Source organism: Convolutriloba macropyga, chromosome 1 (assembly GCF_964194025.1).
Source record: "Convolutriloba macropyga chromosome 1, txConMacr16.3, whole genome shotgun sequence".
Taxonomy (NCBI): Eukaryota; Metazoa; Xenacoelomorpha; order Acoela; family Convolutidae; genus Convolutriloba; species Convolutriloba macropyga.
In genome coordinates, this window is record NC_134468.1 from 37,139,036 (window position 1) to 37,152,219 (window position 13,184).

The 13,184-nt window shown below is 35.3% G+C and overlaps 2 protein-coding genes across 2 annotated transcripts in view; one reads left to right on the forward strand and one right to left on the reverse strand.

The window, feature by feature from the left end:
- LOC142338415 (non-selective voltage-gated ion channel VDAC2-like) overlaps positions 1 to 13,184 on the reverse strand; it is a 420,938-nt gene that overhangs the window by 78,628 nt on the left and 329,126 nt on the right. The gene's annotated exons all lie outside the window — the stretch shown is intronic.
- LOC142339892 (sperm flagellar protein 2-like) overlaps positions 5,314 to 13,184 on the forward strand; it is a 224,973-nt gene continuing 217,102 nt past the window's right edge. The window contains exons 1-5 of the mRNA XM_075390265.1: positions 5,314 to 5,423; positions 5,487 to 5,589; positions 5,656 to 5,778; positions 10,515 to 10,644; positions 11,285 to 11,455. Of these exons, the coding sequence (XP_075246380.1) occupies positions 5,366 to 5,423; positions 5,487 to 5,589; positions 5,656 to 5,778; positions 10,515 to 10,644; positions 11,285 to 11,455 (585 nt within the window). The 5' untranslated portion in view covers positions 5,314 to 5,365. The remainder of the gene's footprint in view (positions 5,424 to 5,486; positions 5,590 to 5,655; positions 5,779 to 10,514; positions 10,645 to 11,284; positions 11,456 to 13,184) is intronic.

The following is a 13,184-nucleotide window of genomic DNA, read 5'->3' on the forward strand; positions in this document are numbered from 1 at the left end:
TTGTCCAAATTATTTACAGATACAGAAAATAAACATTGAATTTAATTGTTAAAGAGTTTATAGAACTTTTGTAAAAGTGTCCCGTTTAAAAAGTGACTACAATAAAGAATATGGTCTGTTGATAAAAGAGTTTTTTTTGCAAAATCTGCGCACACATAGGTTTTTCTCCCATTGGTAAAAACCTTTCATACAACAAAAATTATTGTGCAGTCCATTGGCATAGAACTTGGCAATTACTCTCCTGTGTTTTGGCGGGCAGTCTTTTAATCCATGTATATCATGAAACATCAATTTGTTTAAAATCACTGAGGTTGAGGAGTATTTGCTTAGTCCGCACCAACTTTTCCAAAAAACGGCTTCTATTTTCCGGTAGTGTTGTTTTAATTCAATTTCAAAAATTTCATCGGCGTACGTCTCTAATCCGTAAGTTGTGGCTGAAAAAATTATTGAATTGAAGAGTTGTTGTGCTGAGTTGAAATTGACCTTCTCTAGATTTATTTTTTGGTTTTTGAAGCTACTGATTGATAACCTTTGTTCATTAGATGCTTTAGATGATGACTGGGAGACAACGTGCTTGAAAAAATTACACCTAGATACCAAAAGTAAATTCAATTTCTCTTTTCGATATTAAGAATTTTTCATCAACAACAAAACGGCCACTTCTTCTAAATTTTGTGCATTTTGTTTTGTTTACATTAATTTTCAAATAATTCCTGCTACAAGGTGTTCAGATTATTCAAACTTTGTTGTAGTTGGAATTGGCTATGGTTCCCTAGTACTAAGTCATCAGTGTAAAATATAACATCTAATGCCTTGGATTTCAGCTCAAATTATAAGTCAGCTATGAATGAACTAAATAAAAGTGGTGAGAGATTTTCTCCTTGTGCTACTACTGATTTCTGTTCAATATCATTTGATAAGAACTCTCCATCAAGAAGTTGCATTTTAGCACACATTGTATTGTGTGTAGCATGTTCCCGTGGAGCCCCATTTTTATCAGTTTTGTAAGCAGCAGATTCCTATTTACGAAATCGAAAGCTTTTTCGTAGTCAATGAAGCAGGCATAGTATTTGCCATTGCAGCTGCTGTTATGCTTGATTGCTTTTTTCAAGTGCTAAACTGCGTCGATTGTGGACAGTTTGCGTCTGAAACCATATTGACTTGATGGTAAAATTTGATTTCGCTCGACCCATATTCGCAAACGCTGGTAAATGATACCCGTTAACAACTTGTACATGCAAGATAACAGACTAATGCTTCTGTAGGAACTTGGTTCTGTTTTGTTCCCTTTGCCTTTGTACAGTGGTTTAATATATGATAACTTCCAAAATCTTGCTACATTATGCTCCGCAAAGCAGAGGTTAAATAAATGGAATACGTATCTTTGCATTGACTGAAAAACTAAATTAATACTAGTGTTGGTTATTCCATCTGGTCCCGCTGCTTTACCAGCTTTTAACTTTGAAGCTTCGTCGGTAATTTCTTCCAGTGTTATTCAAATGTCCGGTACATTTCCAGTTTGAAAAACAATAATCGTGGTTTCCTAAGGTTTGCTCGTCTAAAAGCTCATCTGTTATTTCGCCCTCAGCTTTAATTAGACCTCCGAAATATGATTCCCAAGTTGGAATTGTAATTCCGGATACTTTTGCTAAAACTTTTTTTGACTTCAGTATTTTCCAAAAGTCTCGCTTTTCTGATTCCGCTTTTCTGATTATTAAAAATTCGTAATCTATTTCATGCATCATTTTGTGTTTTCTGCAAATTTTCTTAAATGTTATTTTCTTTTTAAAATAATCAGAATCTGCTTATGCAGTAGATACAGTTCTCTTTTGAACGATTTCGGTGATTTTTTTCAGTCCGAACGGTTGCTGATTCATGAATGGCCTTGGCAAATTCGTCATACGATGTGTCCAATGCTTTGCTATCGTGCGGATTTTGAACGCTTTTCAATCGTTCGTTCAATTGTTCAACATCGAGTTTACGCATTTGCTTCTTTCTGCTTTCCGCTATATCTTACGAAAAATAAATCGATAACACCTTTACCGCACTGAAATTCTTATGATTGCAATTAATTAAAAATTCGCAGAGTAAGTTGCCTCTTTCCTTTGAGTCGAGTCTGCAATTGAAGTCGCCGCCCAGGATCATACGTGCTCTGCGTTGACAGCATTAATGAATGCTTCGGTAAGTGCTTGATATATTCTCTAAATCGGTTTTCGGTGAAAAATATGCTGCAATTATAATTAGGCTGAATTCTTTGATCTGTACTGCTAATAATTTACTTTTCTGATGAAGAACATTGCATGTAATTCTTAATTGTTTACTCAGTGCAGTTGCTAAGCCGCTTTGCAGCCGCCTCTTCCCGCTTTTTTATTGCCTTTGTGCAGAAGCATGTGAAACCAGGTATTTCAACTGAACTTACACTGAATGTTTCTGTTAATAGTAAGATATCGTGTGCGATTGCTTCACTTGTGCACGTTGATAATGTTCCTTTAGCACCTTCCACGTTCCATAAACAAATTGTTAGTCACGATCCTGTTTTCAACTATTTGATTCCCTTTAGTTTTGTACTTGGTGGAAGGTTTCAGCAGTCTTTTCGCTTTTAATTCTGCCACCATTTTTTTTCTATTTTCTCGCTCGGTTTTTGTTAGATCGGTTGTATAAATACGCGCTTGAATCGTTCTTTTTCTTTTAAGCTCTCCGCTTTCTTTAGAAGGTCCCATTTCATTTTTTCCGTCTCGCACTTTATTGGAAGCAGCTGTTTGCCTTCTGTATTTTGTTTGCCAATTCTTTGACATTCAAATTTTAAGTCTACTTTCAGGGATTCAGCAATTTCGGAAACAAGACGATTGTCAGATGCTTCAGTGTTCTCGCTGTCAGGCTTTCTCCCGAGAAGAGCCAGGTTCTTTGAGCGCTTTTTCTGTTCAAACTGTATTTGGTTTACGCCACTGACAACTTCGGCGAAGCTCAGCTTCGATGGGACTGCATTAGATCTGGACTGGTTTTTCTCTTTCATCTTATCTAGTGACTGGGTTACTTCTAGTTTTTCCGAGGCCTTCTCGTAGCTTTCTATTTGCTTCTTCAGCTTCTTAATTTCTTTGGCTGCACAGAAACCGCAAGTGAAATCTAACAATTGTTTGTGCTTTCATTTCAAGAGTGTACACGCGGAAATCAGTCCACATACCGCAGTCATTGACATTCTAACGTTACTTGATAACCTTTATTCGCCGGCATTTGCGCCTTTCTAATATAGATGAAGAAGATTGAATTAAGCATAAGATCACACTAACAAATTGTCCAAATTATTTACAGATACAGAAAATAAACATTAAATTTAATTGTTAAGATCACACTAACAAATCAGTCCACATACCGCAGTCATTGACATTCTAACGTTACTTGATAACCTTTATTCGCCGGCATTTGCGCCTTTCTAATATAGATGAAGAAGATTGAATTAAGCATAAGATCACACTAACAAATTGTCCAAATTATTTACAGATACAGAAAATAAACATTAAATTTAATTGTTAAAGAGATTATAGAACTTTTGTAAAGGTGTCAAGTTTGAAAAATGACTTCAATAAAGAATATGATCGGTTGATAAAGGAGTTCTTTCTCAAAATCTGCACACACATAGGTTTTTCTCCCATCGGTAACAACCTTCCATACAACACAAACTATTAGGCTTTGTCCCGAGAAGAACCAGGTTCTTTGAGCGCTTTTTCTGTTCAAACTGTATTTGGTTTACGCCACTGACAACTTCGGCGAAGCTCAGCTTCGATGGGACTGCATTAGATCTGGACTGGTTTTTCTCTTTCATCTTATCTAGTGACTGGGTTACTTCTAGTTTTTCCGAGGCCTTCTCGTAGCTTTCTATTTGCCTCTTCAGCTTCTTAATTTCTTTGGCTGCACAGAACTCGCAAGTGAAATCTAACAATTCCGTTTGTGCTTTCATTCCTAGAGTGTACACGCGGATATCAGTCCACATTCCGCAGTCATTTTGACATTCTACCGTTACTTGATAGCCTTTATTCACTGGCATTTTTTTCTAATATGTGTTACTTCTAACACGTGCTTGCTTTGCTGCCTCAACTGATTTTTTCTTAACAATTTTTCGAATTATGCCATTTGACAACAGATTCTTTGTTGCTAACATGACGACTGATAAACGTGGGGCAACACACACTTTTAATACTGTCTATATAAAGACGTAATTCATTCTTTCTCTCTTTCTCTCTCTCTTTCTCTCGGGCAACACACTGCTAAAATAATTTAGAGATACCTTAATTAAACGTTGGGCAACACACTGCTACAATAATCTAGAGATACCTTCAATAGACGTCGCCAACCTCATATTCAATAATCTGTTTTAATAACCAGAACGTCAATTCAATCTATTTTGGACAAAATTTGGTTGTAAAGGAATAAGATTATTTGGTCAATTGTTCCATAAAGAAAAAATAATTCAATACATTTGAAATTATATGCAAAATTCGGACTACTCTTGAAAAGCGTAAATTACTAGTAGATAACCTTACTGGGTCTACATGGACTATAGAGTGAAGCTAATATTTTTGTTATGATTAAGAGAAACACTTGTGAGAACAATTTTTGAAAGGAAATAAGATTTCAGAGATTGTCACTTTGGTTGATAGCCATTGAGCTTGATCCTTCAGCTTCAAATATACTATATAGATTTTGGAATGACACAATAAATTATTGATATGAGCGGCTCAATAACTTTCAGTTTTCCTCCAACTCTCTACGTTTTTGAAGACTGTTTGTGGTTTTTTTCCGGATATATGTTGATTTGTCAGCTGGTATCACCCTTCAACGAACGACTCATGTCGGCTTTTTTCGTTTTTCACAAACGAATATTATGTTGGCAATAATTTTTGCTTTAAATTTTTTCCTCTGTTTTACATCAGGTTTTCCGATCATTTTATTTCCTGCTGAGTGTTTGTAGCGTGCTCAGAGCTCGCGTTGTAGCGGATTTTTCTTTTGAATTAAGCATTTATCTGATTTAATATCTCCATACATGATAAATACGTATTGGCTACTGTGTACAACCCGAATGTTATGTTGATGTTTAGTGGGTTCATATTATTTGGGAGCACCCAGGGGCACGCATAAAATAGGGGGACAGGGCAGGACAATGATTGGAAAGATCTGGGATGTACTGTGTCGACCCCCAGCTGTGTGGGCATATAAATTCTAAGACCACACTCAAGCGCACACTCTAAATTCTACATCGTAATGTGCTTTATAAGAACACATAATTGGAGAGCCTAGAAAACTTTGGGTGGGGGCAAAACAGGACAGATCCAAGATCGGAATAATTATCACTGTTTCAGAGAGAAACAACATGGCTGACATTTTATGTAACTGGCTGAACCATGAAGTGAAGCTCTCACGGCAAATTGGTTTGTGAAATGTTGGCGTTTTGTTTCTTGTATGGCTCCATGTTTTCACGTTCTGTACTTTAGATCCGAATTCGGTGGCCCGTGAGTTCTCAAGTGGATATTTAATGGGTGAATTGCTGCGCAAGTATGAACTTCAAGAGGACTTTGGACAATTCTCAAATAGCAGGTAATTGCAGTAATATATGATATTTTCGCAGTCGCTTGACAGTGTGGTACAATGTTATTATTTCAGCTCTACCAATGCAAAATTATCAAACTTCACGCGGCTAGAGCCTACACTGAGACTGCTTGAGATCCCCTTTGATACTGTACGCGCCAAAGAGATAATGACTGAGAAGCAAGGAGTAGCAATCAAGTAAATTTTCTAGTTACAATTTGTTTTCTAATAATTGTGCGTTCTCAGATGGGAAATTTTACTAGCAAAAAATGCCACTTGAATAGACTTGGAGAAATTCACAGCTGAAATTGATGGTAAAACTCACGTCAAGACATCCACTCCACAAAGTGTCTCAATCGACCAAAAGTTCCGTGCTGTGCAGAAATTTCCCATCTCTTTTTCAACGATGTTTCTTTTCTGCATCTGGTTACTTTCATATCTTTTTTGTTCTAAGCGATCTCTAAAGATTGTACCACTAATTTAGTCCCGTTTATGGCAATGTTTTGAACAATTTTTGTAGGATAATCAAAACTTTTTTCGGTTATTCTCAACCACACCCTCCCCCCTCCCCTCCCTCATATAAAAAACAGGAAACCGGGAGCTTCTCAAAACTAGTCCTTCAGTGAGTTAATTATTGAACAATTAAAGTATCATTAATTTTCCATCAACACGCTGAGCACACTAAGCCCAATTGATTGACTTAAACTAAGCTATGATATTCGGTGGAAACGGAATATGCAATGGCGAGGAGGATTGGTACTATGCGTTCACAGATAGTGTTTTAACCCATAAAACATCAAAAAATTAATCAAAATTTTAAAAAAATCTGTTTAGTTTAGATGGTCTAACAATATTTTTTATAAGTTCTTGTGGTATTAAAGGCATTAGTCTTTATTAGTAGTAGAAGAATTAATTGCTCACTTTAACGTTGGCGGTGTTGGCTTTACCTCTAAGAATAGAAGAGTGTTGCTGAAGTGTTTGATCTAAATTGTTAGCTAAAATGTTTGCTAACATTTTCAAAATTCAGCCTTTTTCATCAAAAAAAGGCCCGAAATATGCTTCTTTACTCCACTTTGTTTATATTTAACGGATCAACACTCCCAGAAACTGCTGACACAAATTTCGTTAACTTTATGGGAGGATAGTTATGATTGCGCGTCCGTTGAGAGTGTTCTTGAATTGAAACTTTGTCAATTTTTTGCTAATCTAACTCGATAATTATCCAAAATGCTTCTTTTGTTTTGTTATATTGACTTTTTTTGTTAAATTGTCCCTATCAGTAATATTTGCAACAAATACGTGTTCCCAATGGACGAACAGCAATAGAAAGACTAGTTTTGGTCTAATCGTATTTTTTTAAAGTCCAAAAATGATTCGGATTGTAATCAGTTGCTGTCTTTTCTTAAAGTGTTTTCAGGTTTTTTGTTTTTTTAAATCTTAATTACAGAACAGAACATTCAGATCAAGGCTTACTAATGACAGGTGAATTTGGCTGCCTAAAGCGTTACCTGGAAACCTATCTGTTTTTTGTCGAAAGCTGATGGTCGTTTTGACTTAAATTGGATTATTGCACTTAGCCCTTTTTAATTTTTTTTGTGTTCAACTTGTATCTTATGGTCAGCAAAGGCAGGTCACATTGTTTTACTTTTGGATTAAATTTTAAATTTTATTGCGGTTTTACTTTTTAAGTAATGATTTTTTGGGTCTCATACTGCGAGTTTTCACTAAAGTTTTCGATCTGTGGACATTTTCCCATCTTTGGGTTCTTGTTCTTGTATTATCACATTATTGACAGGACAGATATTACATTATTGGCGCTTTAAAAATAGAGCAAAATGCGTCATATCAATTTGTTCAGTGAATAGACTATGGTTTCAAGGGCTTCGACACCTTCTTCTAGCAGAATATAATGGATTTTTTTTGTTTTCGTCTTTGTTTGTCTGTTTTTTTTTTGTAGTCGTACAAAACATTCCGGGTAATCGAAGATCTTTATAATGGGGGCTCATTATCAATGAACAAAGGAACTTTTTTCACTGTTTTCAGTTGATACCTAATGCTTTTCATGACTTTGAAAACAAATGTTCTTTTTTAAAAAATAGAGACTTTTTCAAATTTACAATTTGCCGTTCTTTTTGTCTACTTGTTACCTAATTTCAATAAATACAGTTCGCATATCACATTATTGAGTATTAATAGAGGCTCAGTTGAACATTTCTAATTGTTTTTAGTGCATTGATTATTGTTTTTACGGTTTCGACACCGCTTCTTTGCAAAAAAAAAAATTAATCGATTTTTTGTCTGTCTTTTTGTTGTTTTTGTAGTCGTATGACATATTCTGAATAATGACAGATCTCAATTTCTTTGTTTGCCGAAATAAATGAACCTATTTAATGATTTAATTTGAAAGCTCATGTTTTTATGACTTTGAAATTACAGGTCATTAATTACATTAATTACAGATCGTCTGTTACGTTTTTGTTCTTTTTATATTTGCTACCGAGTCATTTTAAGGAGTGGTCCAATGTGTGTTTTTTCATAGTGAAGTACAAATAATTGTTTTAGTTTAGATTTTATTTGACGATGTTTTGGCTTTTTATTAAGTTCTTTTTTTTCAAAAAAATGGATATTGAATTTTGGATGTAAACAATGTTTCTTGTTATTCGACTTTGTTGTTTGTCTTGTCTCGTAGTGTCTATAATGGCAGGTCTCGTTGCCCATCGAATAAGGCGTTTCTTTAATGGTAAGCGATTTTTGTATTCATGCACCAATTATTTTCGAACATTGTTTTAATATTTGAAAGTTTTCTATTTTTTCCTCATTTGGTAGACAATTTAGCCAAAAATGTAGATGAACGGGTTTTGAACACTATATGTGAACGAACATTGACGAGCCTCCTTGTTTAATTTTTATGCATAGTTGAGGAAGTTTGGCCATTCATGCAATAAAATAAACCTAAAACATAAAAAAGAGGATTCAATTAAATGTTGTTTTTTTGACATTGTCCCAATCTTTGAAACTTAAACATCAAACAGCTTCAACGAATTAGTTACATTTGCTGATCTACAGTTGTAGTTTTATATTAAAATCAGACAGTCAACACGGAAAGAAATTATCATCATGCTACAACTTTTTCCTTGGAACTCACAGAAAGGCAGATCTGAGGTTTTCTTTTATTAACGAGGTTTCCATTAATCGACAAGTTCAGAAAAGAAACTTGAATCAGCAATTTTATTACCTCATCCGCGTGCGCCACACACTCATTAAGTTTTCTTTAATTTTGTGTTGAGTTATTCCTTGGTATACTTGAATTCAAAAACGTCTCTTTTGCAATTAGTGGTGGCTATTGTAGTTTTCTGAACCTGCATTTTTTATGGACCGTACCACTGGATCATTTTAACTTATAGTTGGTATGAAAAATCACAAAACACAAAAATTAGTCCAAACACAAAAATTCTTGTAAAAGCACCAAAGAGTTTGATTGGCGCTTTATCATATCATTGAATTTCAGTATTTGTTCTCATACATACATTTTTCTTCTCAATAAAATTGCAGCGTTTAGTTTTGATAACGTGTTGATAACGTTGCGATTTGAAATTTGAGACTACAAAACACAAGAGAATGTCTACAGAAAATACAAGAAAATTCCTAAGAAATTTTTATGCGTTTTAGTTTTTACTGAGACAAAGACCTGCAATTACCTAGAATAAAATTTTGTTCGCGTGATTAAAAAAAGAAAAAAAGTTTTGTACACGTTCTTTTTCGGGAAAAGATAATTCTTCACATATCTTGCCCTAACATTTTCTTCGGCGATCAAAGTCAAATATTTCTGTTTGCTCAGGATTAAAAATAGAACCCAATTTATCGTTAATATAAAATTGAAATCACAAAAATTTGGTAGTTTTTTTTTAATAAAATTCCCTTTTGCCAACACAGTTAAAAGATGTTATACGTTTCTTGTGAAACCGTAAAAATAATCTTGGCTAAATATCACAAATTCGCAATGTGCACCTGGCCTGAGGTCACATTTTTTTCAGCGCCGAATGATACTTTTATTCTGTATTTTAATCTGACAAGTATCGTTAATCATGTCAAGAATTACAATGATCAGAGTAAAAAATCTGGACAATCTTGTTACGAAACCTCCCACCACTAATCAGATCCAGCCCCCTTCTGACACATCAGTAAATATTACATACAAGAAGGGCGATGATTATAAGGACAGAGTGCTGCGTGCTGCTGCCACTACTTCACTCTGTCTTCCATGACTCCTTGACTCTGCCCTCCCCCCTCATTGCACAGTTGCACAAATCACAAATGCACCCTACCCCCTCGTGTCACAAATGCACCCCCCTTGTGTCACAATTGCAACACCCCCCCCCCCCCCCCCCTCGACGTGGGGTGGTACAAATCCTTGGTTCCCTTCCCTTGATACAGATTGCCCCTTCCATCTTTTCTCTGCAAAGTAACCCGTTTCGATCTTCCTATCTGTGGACATGTTCGCCGCGTTCACTGTTCACAGGAGCACCACTTCCTTGAACTCCCTTTCCTTTTCTGTCTGTTGACACCATCGCCGTCTTCTCCATTCACGGAGGCACCACTGCCTTGAACTCCTTTTCCATTTCCCGATTTGTGGACAACATCGCCATGTCCATAGTTCACATTTTGCGAGTTTCAAAAATTGTCGGTAAGGCCAACTTTTCTGTTATCACTAAAAGTTTATTGGGAATCGGAATGTTGCGAAACTCTGCGCGTCTTTGTGCGTTTAATTCTAATCTTGATAAACTGACAACCGCCTGACGTTTCTTTTCATGATCTTCATATAAGTTTAGATAGACTTACTAATATTTCGTTTAACTGGAAATAAATACTAATAATTGATGAGTTTTTGAACAAAAATGGTTCTCATTTCAATGATTTGAGTTTCAATTGTTTAGAATACTTTATGAACTGTTTGTGGCACTCGAGAACAAGCGAAAATCGCAGCTGACGGGAACAGCCATGGAAACAATGCGACCAAAAGCTCCCAAAGTTAAGGAGGAAATGAACAGAGAGTATTATCAAAATGTGAGTCTGCAATTATGTTTTTTTAAATATTCGCAGAGCTCTACAGAGTTGAATTGGAATAGTTCTTCACGGAAGTTTAAATTTAGTATCCTTTAATTTCTTTCGCTGAAAACTGAATTTGGGACCAGCAGTGAGTTCCTTTTTGTGGTCTAGTTAGTAAACCCCCTCCCCTCAGAAAAAAACCCAGTCTTATTTCAAAATTCATTTATCGTTTTTTAGGAGCGACTGTTGATCTATTAGCCAATTTGGAAAGGCCATCAAAATGTTCTTTTATTGATCACTTGCAAATGCTTCTACAGCAGTTGTTCAGAGTAAATTGTTAAAGGGATTATTTAGAATTTATCATAAAATAATATAACCTTGAGGCTTGAGATTATTTTCATATATTACGAAAATGACTATTCTCATATCCACAATCCAGAGAACTATAATTTATATAAACTAAAGCGACACAAAAATACGATAAAAAACGGAGAATCGAAGTTCCTGAATGGCAGAAAATGAACTATGCGAGCAACAAAGACTCCGTAATCTGTTTTCTCTTCATGCTGCAATACATTGGAGTTAACTCTTTGACAAATAATAGAAATGCGGTAACTTTTATTGAATAATTAGTATCTCGATGTTTTTGTTCGGGTAGAGACTGAAGCAGATCAACCCGAGACAGAGTGAGATGCAGTTGGAGCAGCTGATAGGGAAGTGGAGGGAACACAAGGAGAGACTGTTGGAGAATGACCTCAGGTCCAGGTATGAGGAGGACGAGAGACTCAGACAGGAACAGCAGCGAAAGAGACACGAGGCACACCAGAGGGTCAGTCTCATCACACTCTCATTTTTATCTGAATCTTTTTTATTTCTCTCTAGATCAGAATTTTGAAATTACTGCAGTCGTTCGGCTGCACACTTTTTTGTTGCGGTAATTTTTGAACTGTGATGTGAATGTTTAAATCAGCGCTATATTTATTATGTTTTGACTTGAATTGCGCCTTCGTAAATCTGCACTCCGTGCAAGAAATCAATTGTGTGGTTGTTGTTCTAACACTTTCATGCATCAATAATTGGAGATAAATGCTCTGGGATAATCGTAATAACTGTTTGCCAAATATTATACATGCATCATAAGATATGGCTAATTATTGTTCTCTGAAGACGTGAGAAAAAATTGAAACAAATAATTACTTCATATAACCATATCCGTGATAATCTCAACAGTGGCAACTTCAATTTTATTATTTATTTAAATTACTTGCTCATATTTTATAACATGGATCGGTAGACGTTTTTATTAAAATTTCATCACAAGGTGTGCAAAAGAGAGCTCCTGAAGAGATATATATGGACAATTTGGTCCTAGTTATTCAGTGGAACAAGCAAACACGTGGCTACTCTTCATGGTTTTCTGTGTTTTGGACGATTGAATCAGTCCACGGTTTTGGCCTATTTGAAAGTGTCACAAGAGACATATGTACTCCTACAATGTGCAACTACATGTGTTTGAAACTTTCAGTCTCAAATAATTTAAGTTCAGTAGTTCTTTCATCCTATGAATTTTTCCTATATGTAGGTAACAATTTAATATGAGGTTCTCAAAAATTTTAGATACCGGAAAATTTTTCATCTTATCCTAAGATTGACTAAGCTTTTTTTCTAAGTATCTTCTCGGCAAGACTCTCGTTTTTGTTCTGGAATTTTTATTCGCTCGCCTGAGCAATTTTACATGAAGCATGCATTTGTCAAGACTGATCCTTTCAAATTTACAAAAAAGGTTATGATGCTTTCTGTGTCTTTGTGTTTTGTTCTGTTTTTTTTTTACAAAAATGTGTGCCGTGAAAACTTTCAGAAGTCTCCTATAAATTTCCTATTTGAGAAGGTAGCCGAACAGTTGAGCTGGTTGCATTCGGAAAGAATAATGTAATGTGATTTTGTAGCAGTTTTGTCTTTTACTGTAGTGTTATTGGAGTCATATTTGTGGCCGAAAAACATGACAAATTTGCATCTCTGCTGACATGATTTTATTTTTATGTTGCTATGAATGAATATCAGTGCAGAAAAGAATGTAGTAGCCGGCCCGACAGCTGTTTAAGCTTCGGTGATTTGAAAAAAAAATAATACGTTTTTTTTTCATCAAATGCAAATGAACATTATCTCGTCAAGATGGTGGCTTTCTGATTCTTACTCAAATATTTTTGCAGACACGGGATATATTTGTTTAAATTTGAGTCATCATAAAGCAAGTACATCAAGATTAACTCAAGATAGTTAGCACTTTTGTTGCGCGTTGGTATTGCGTGCCAGGCAAAGCAAATTATATGAACAGAAAGCTGTAAGTAAATATAATGTAAATATTAAGTACCGGATAGCAGTATCAGAAGTTGCTCTGTTGTGAGTAACTCAAATACGCAAAATTCAACTGATTGGTTTTCGGAGCAAAAAATAAACAAGAAATGGCGCAGAATTTGATCAGAATAATTTTACATATCGTCTTTATAAGGCAATAAAGTTAAGTCTTAAAATTGTCTTGCGAATATGAATGGATTGCA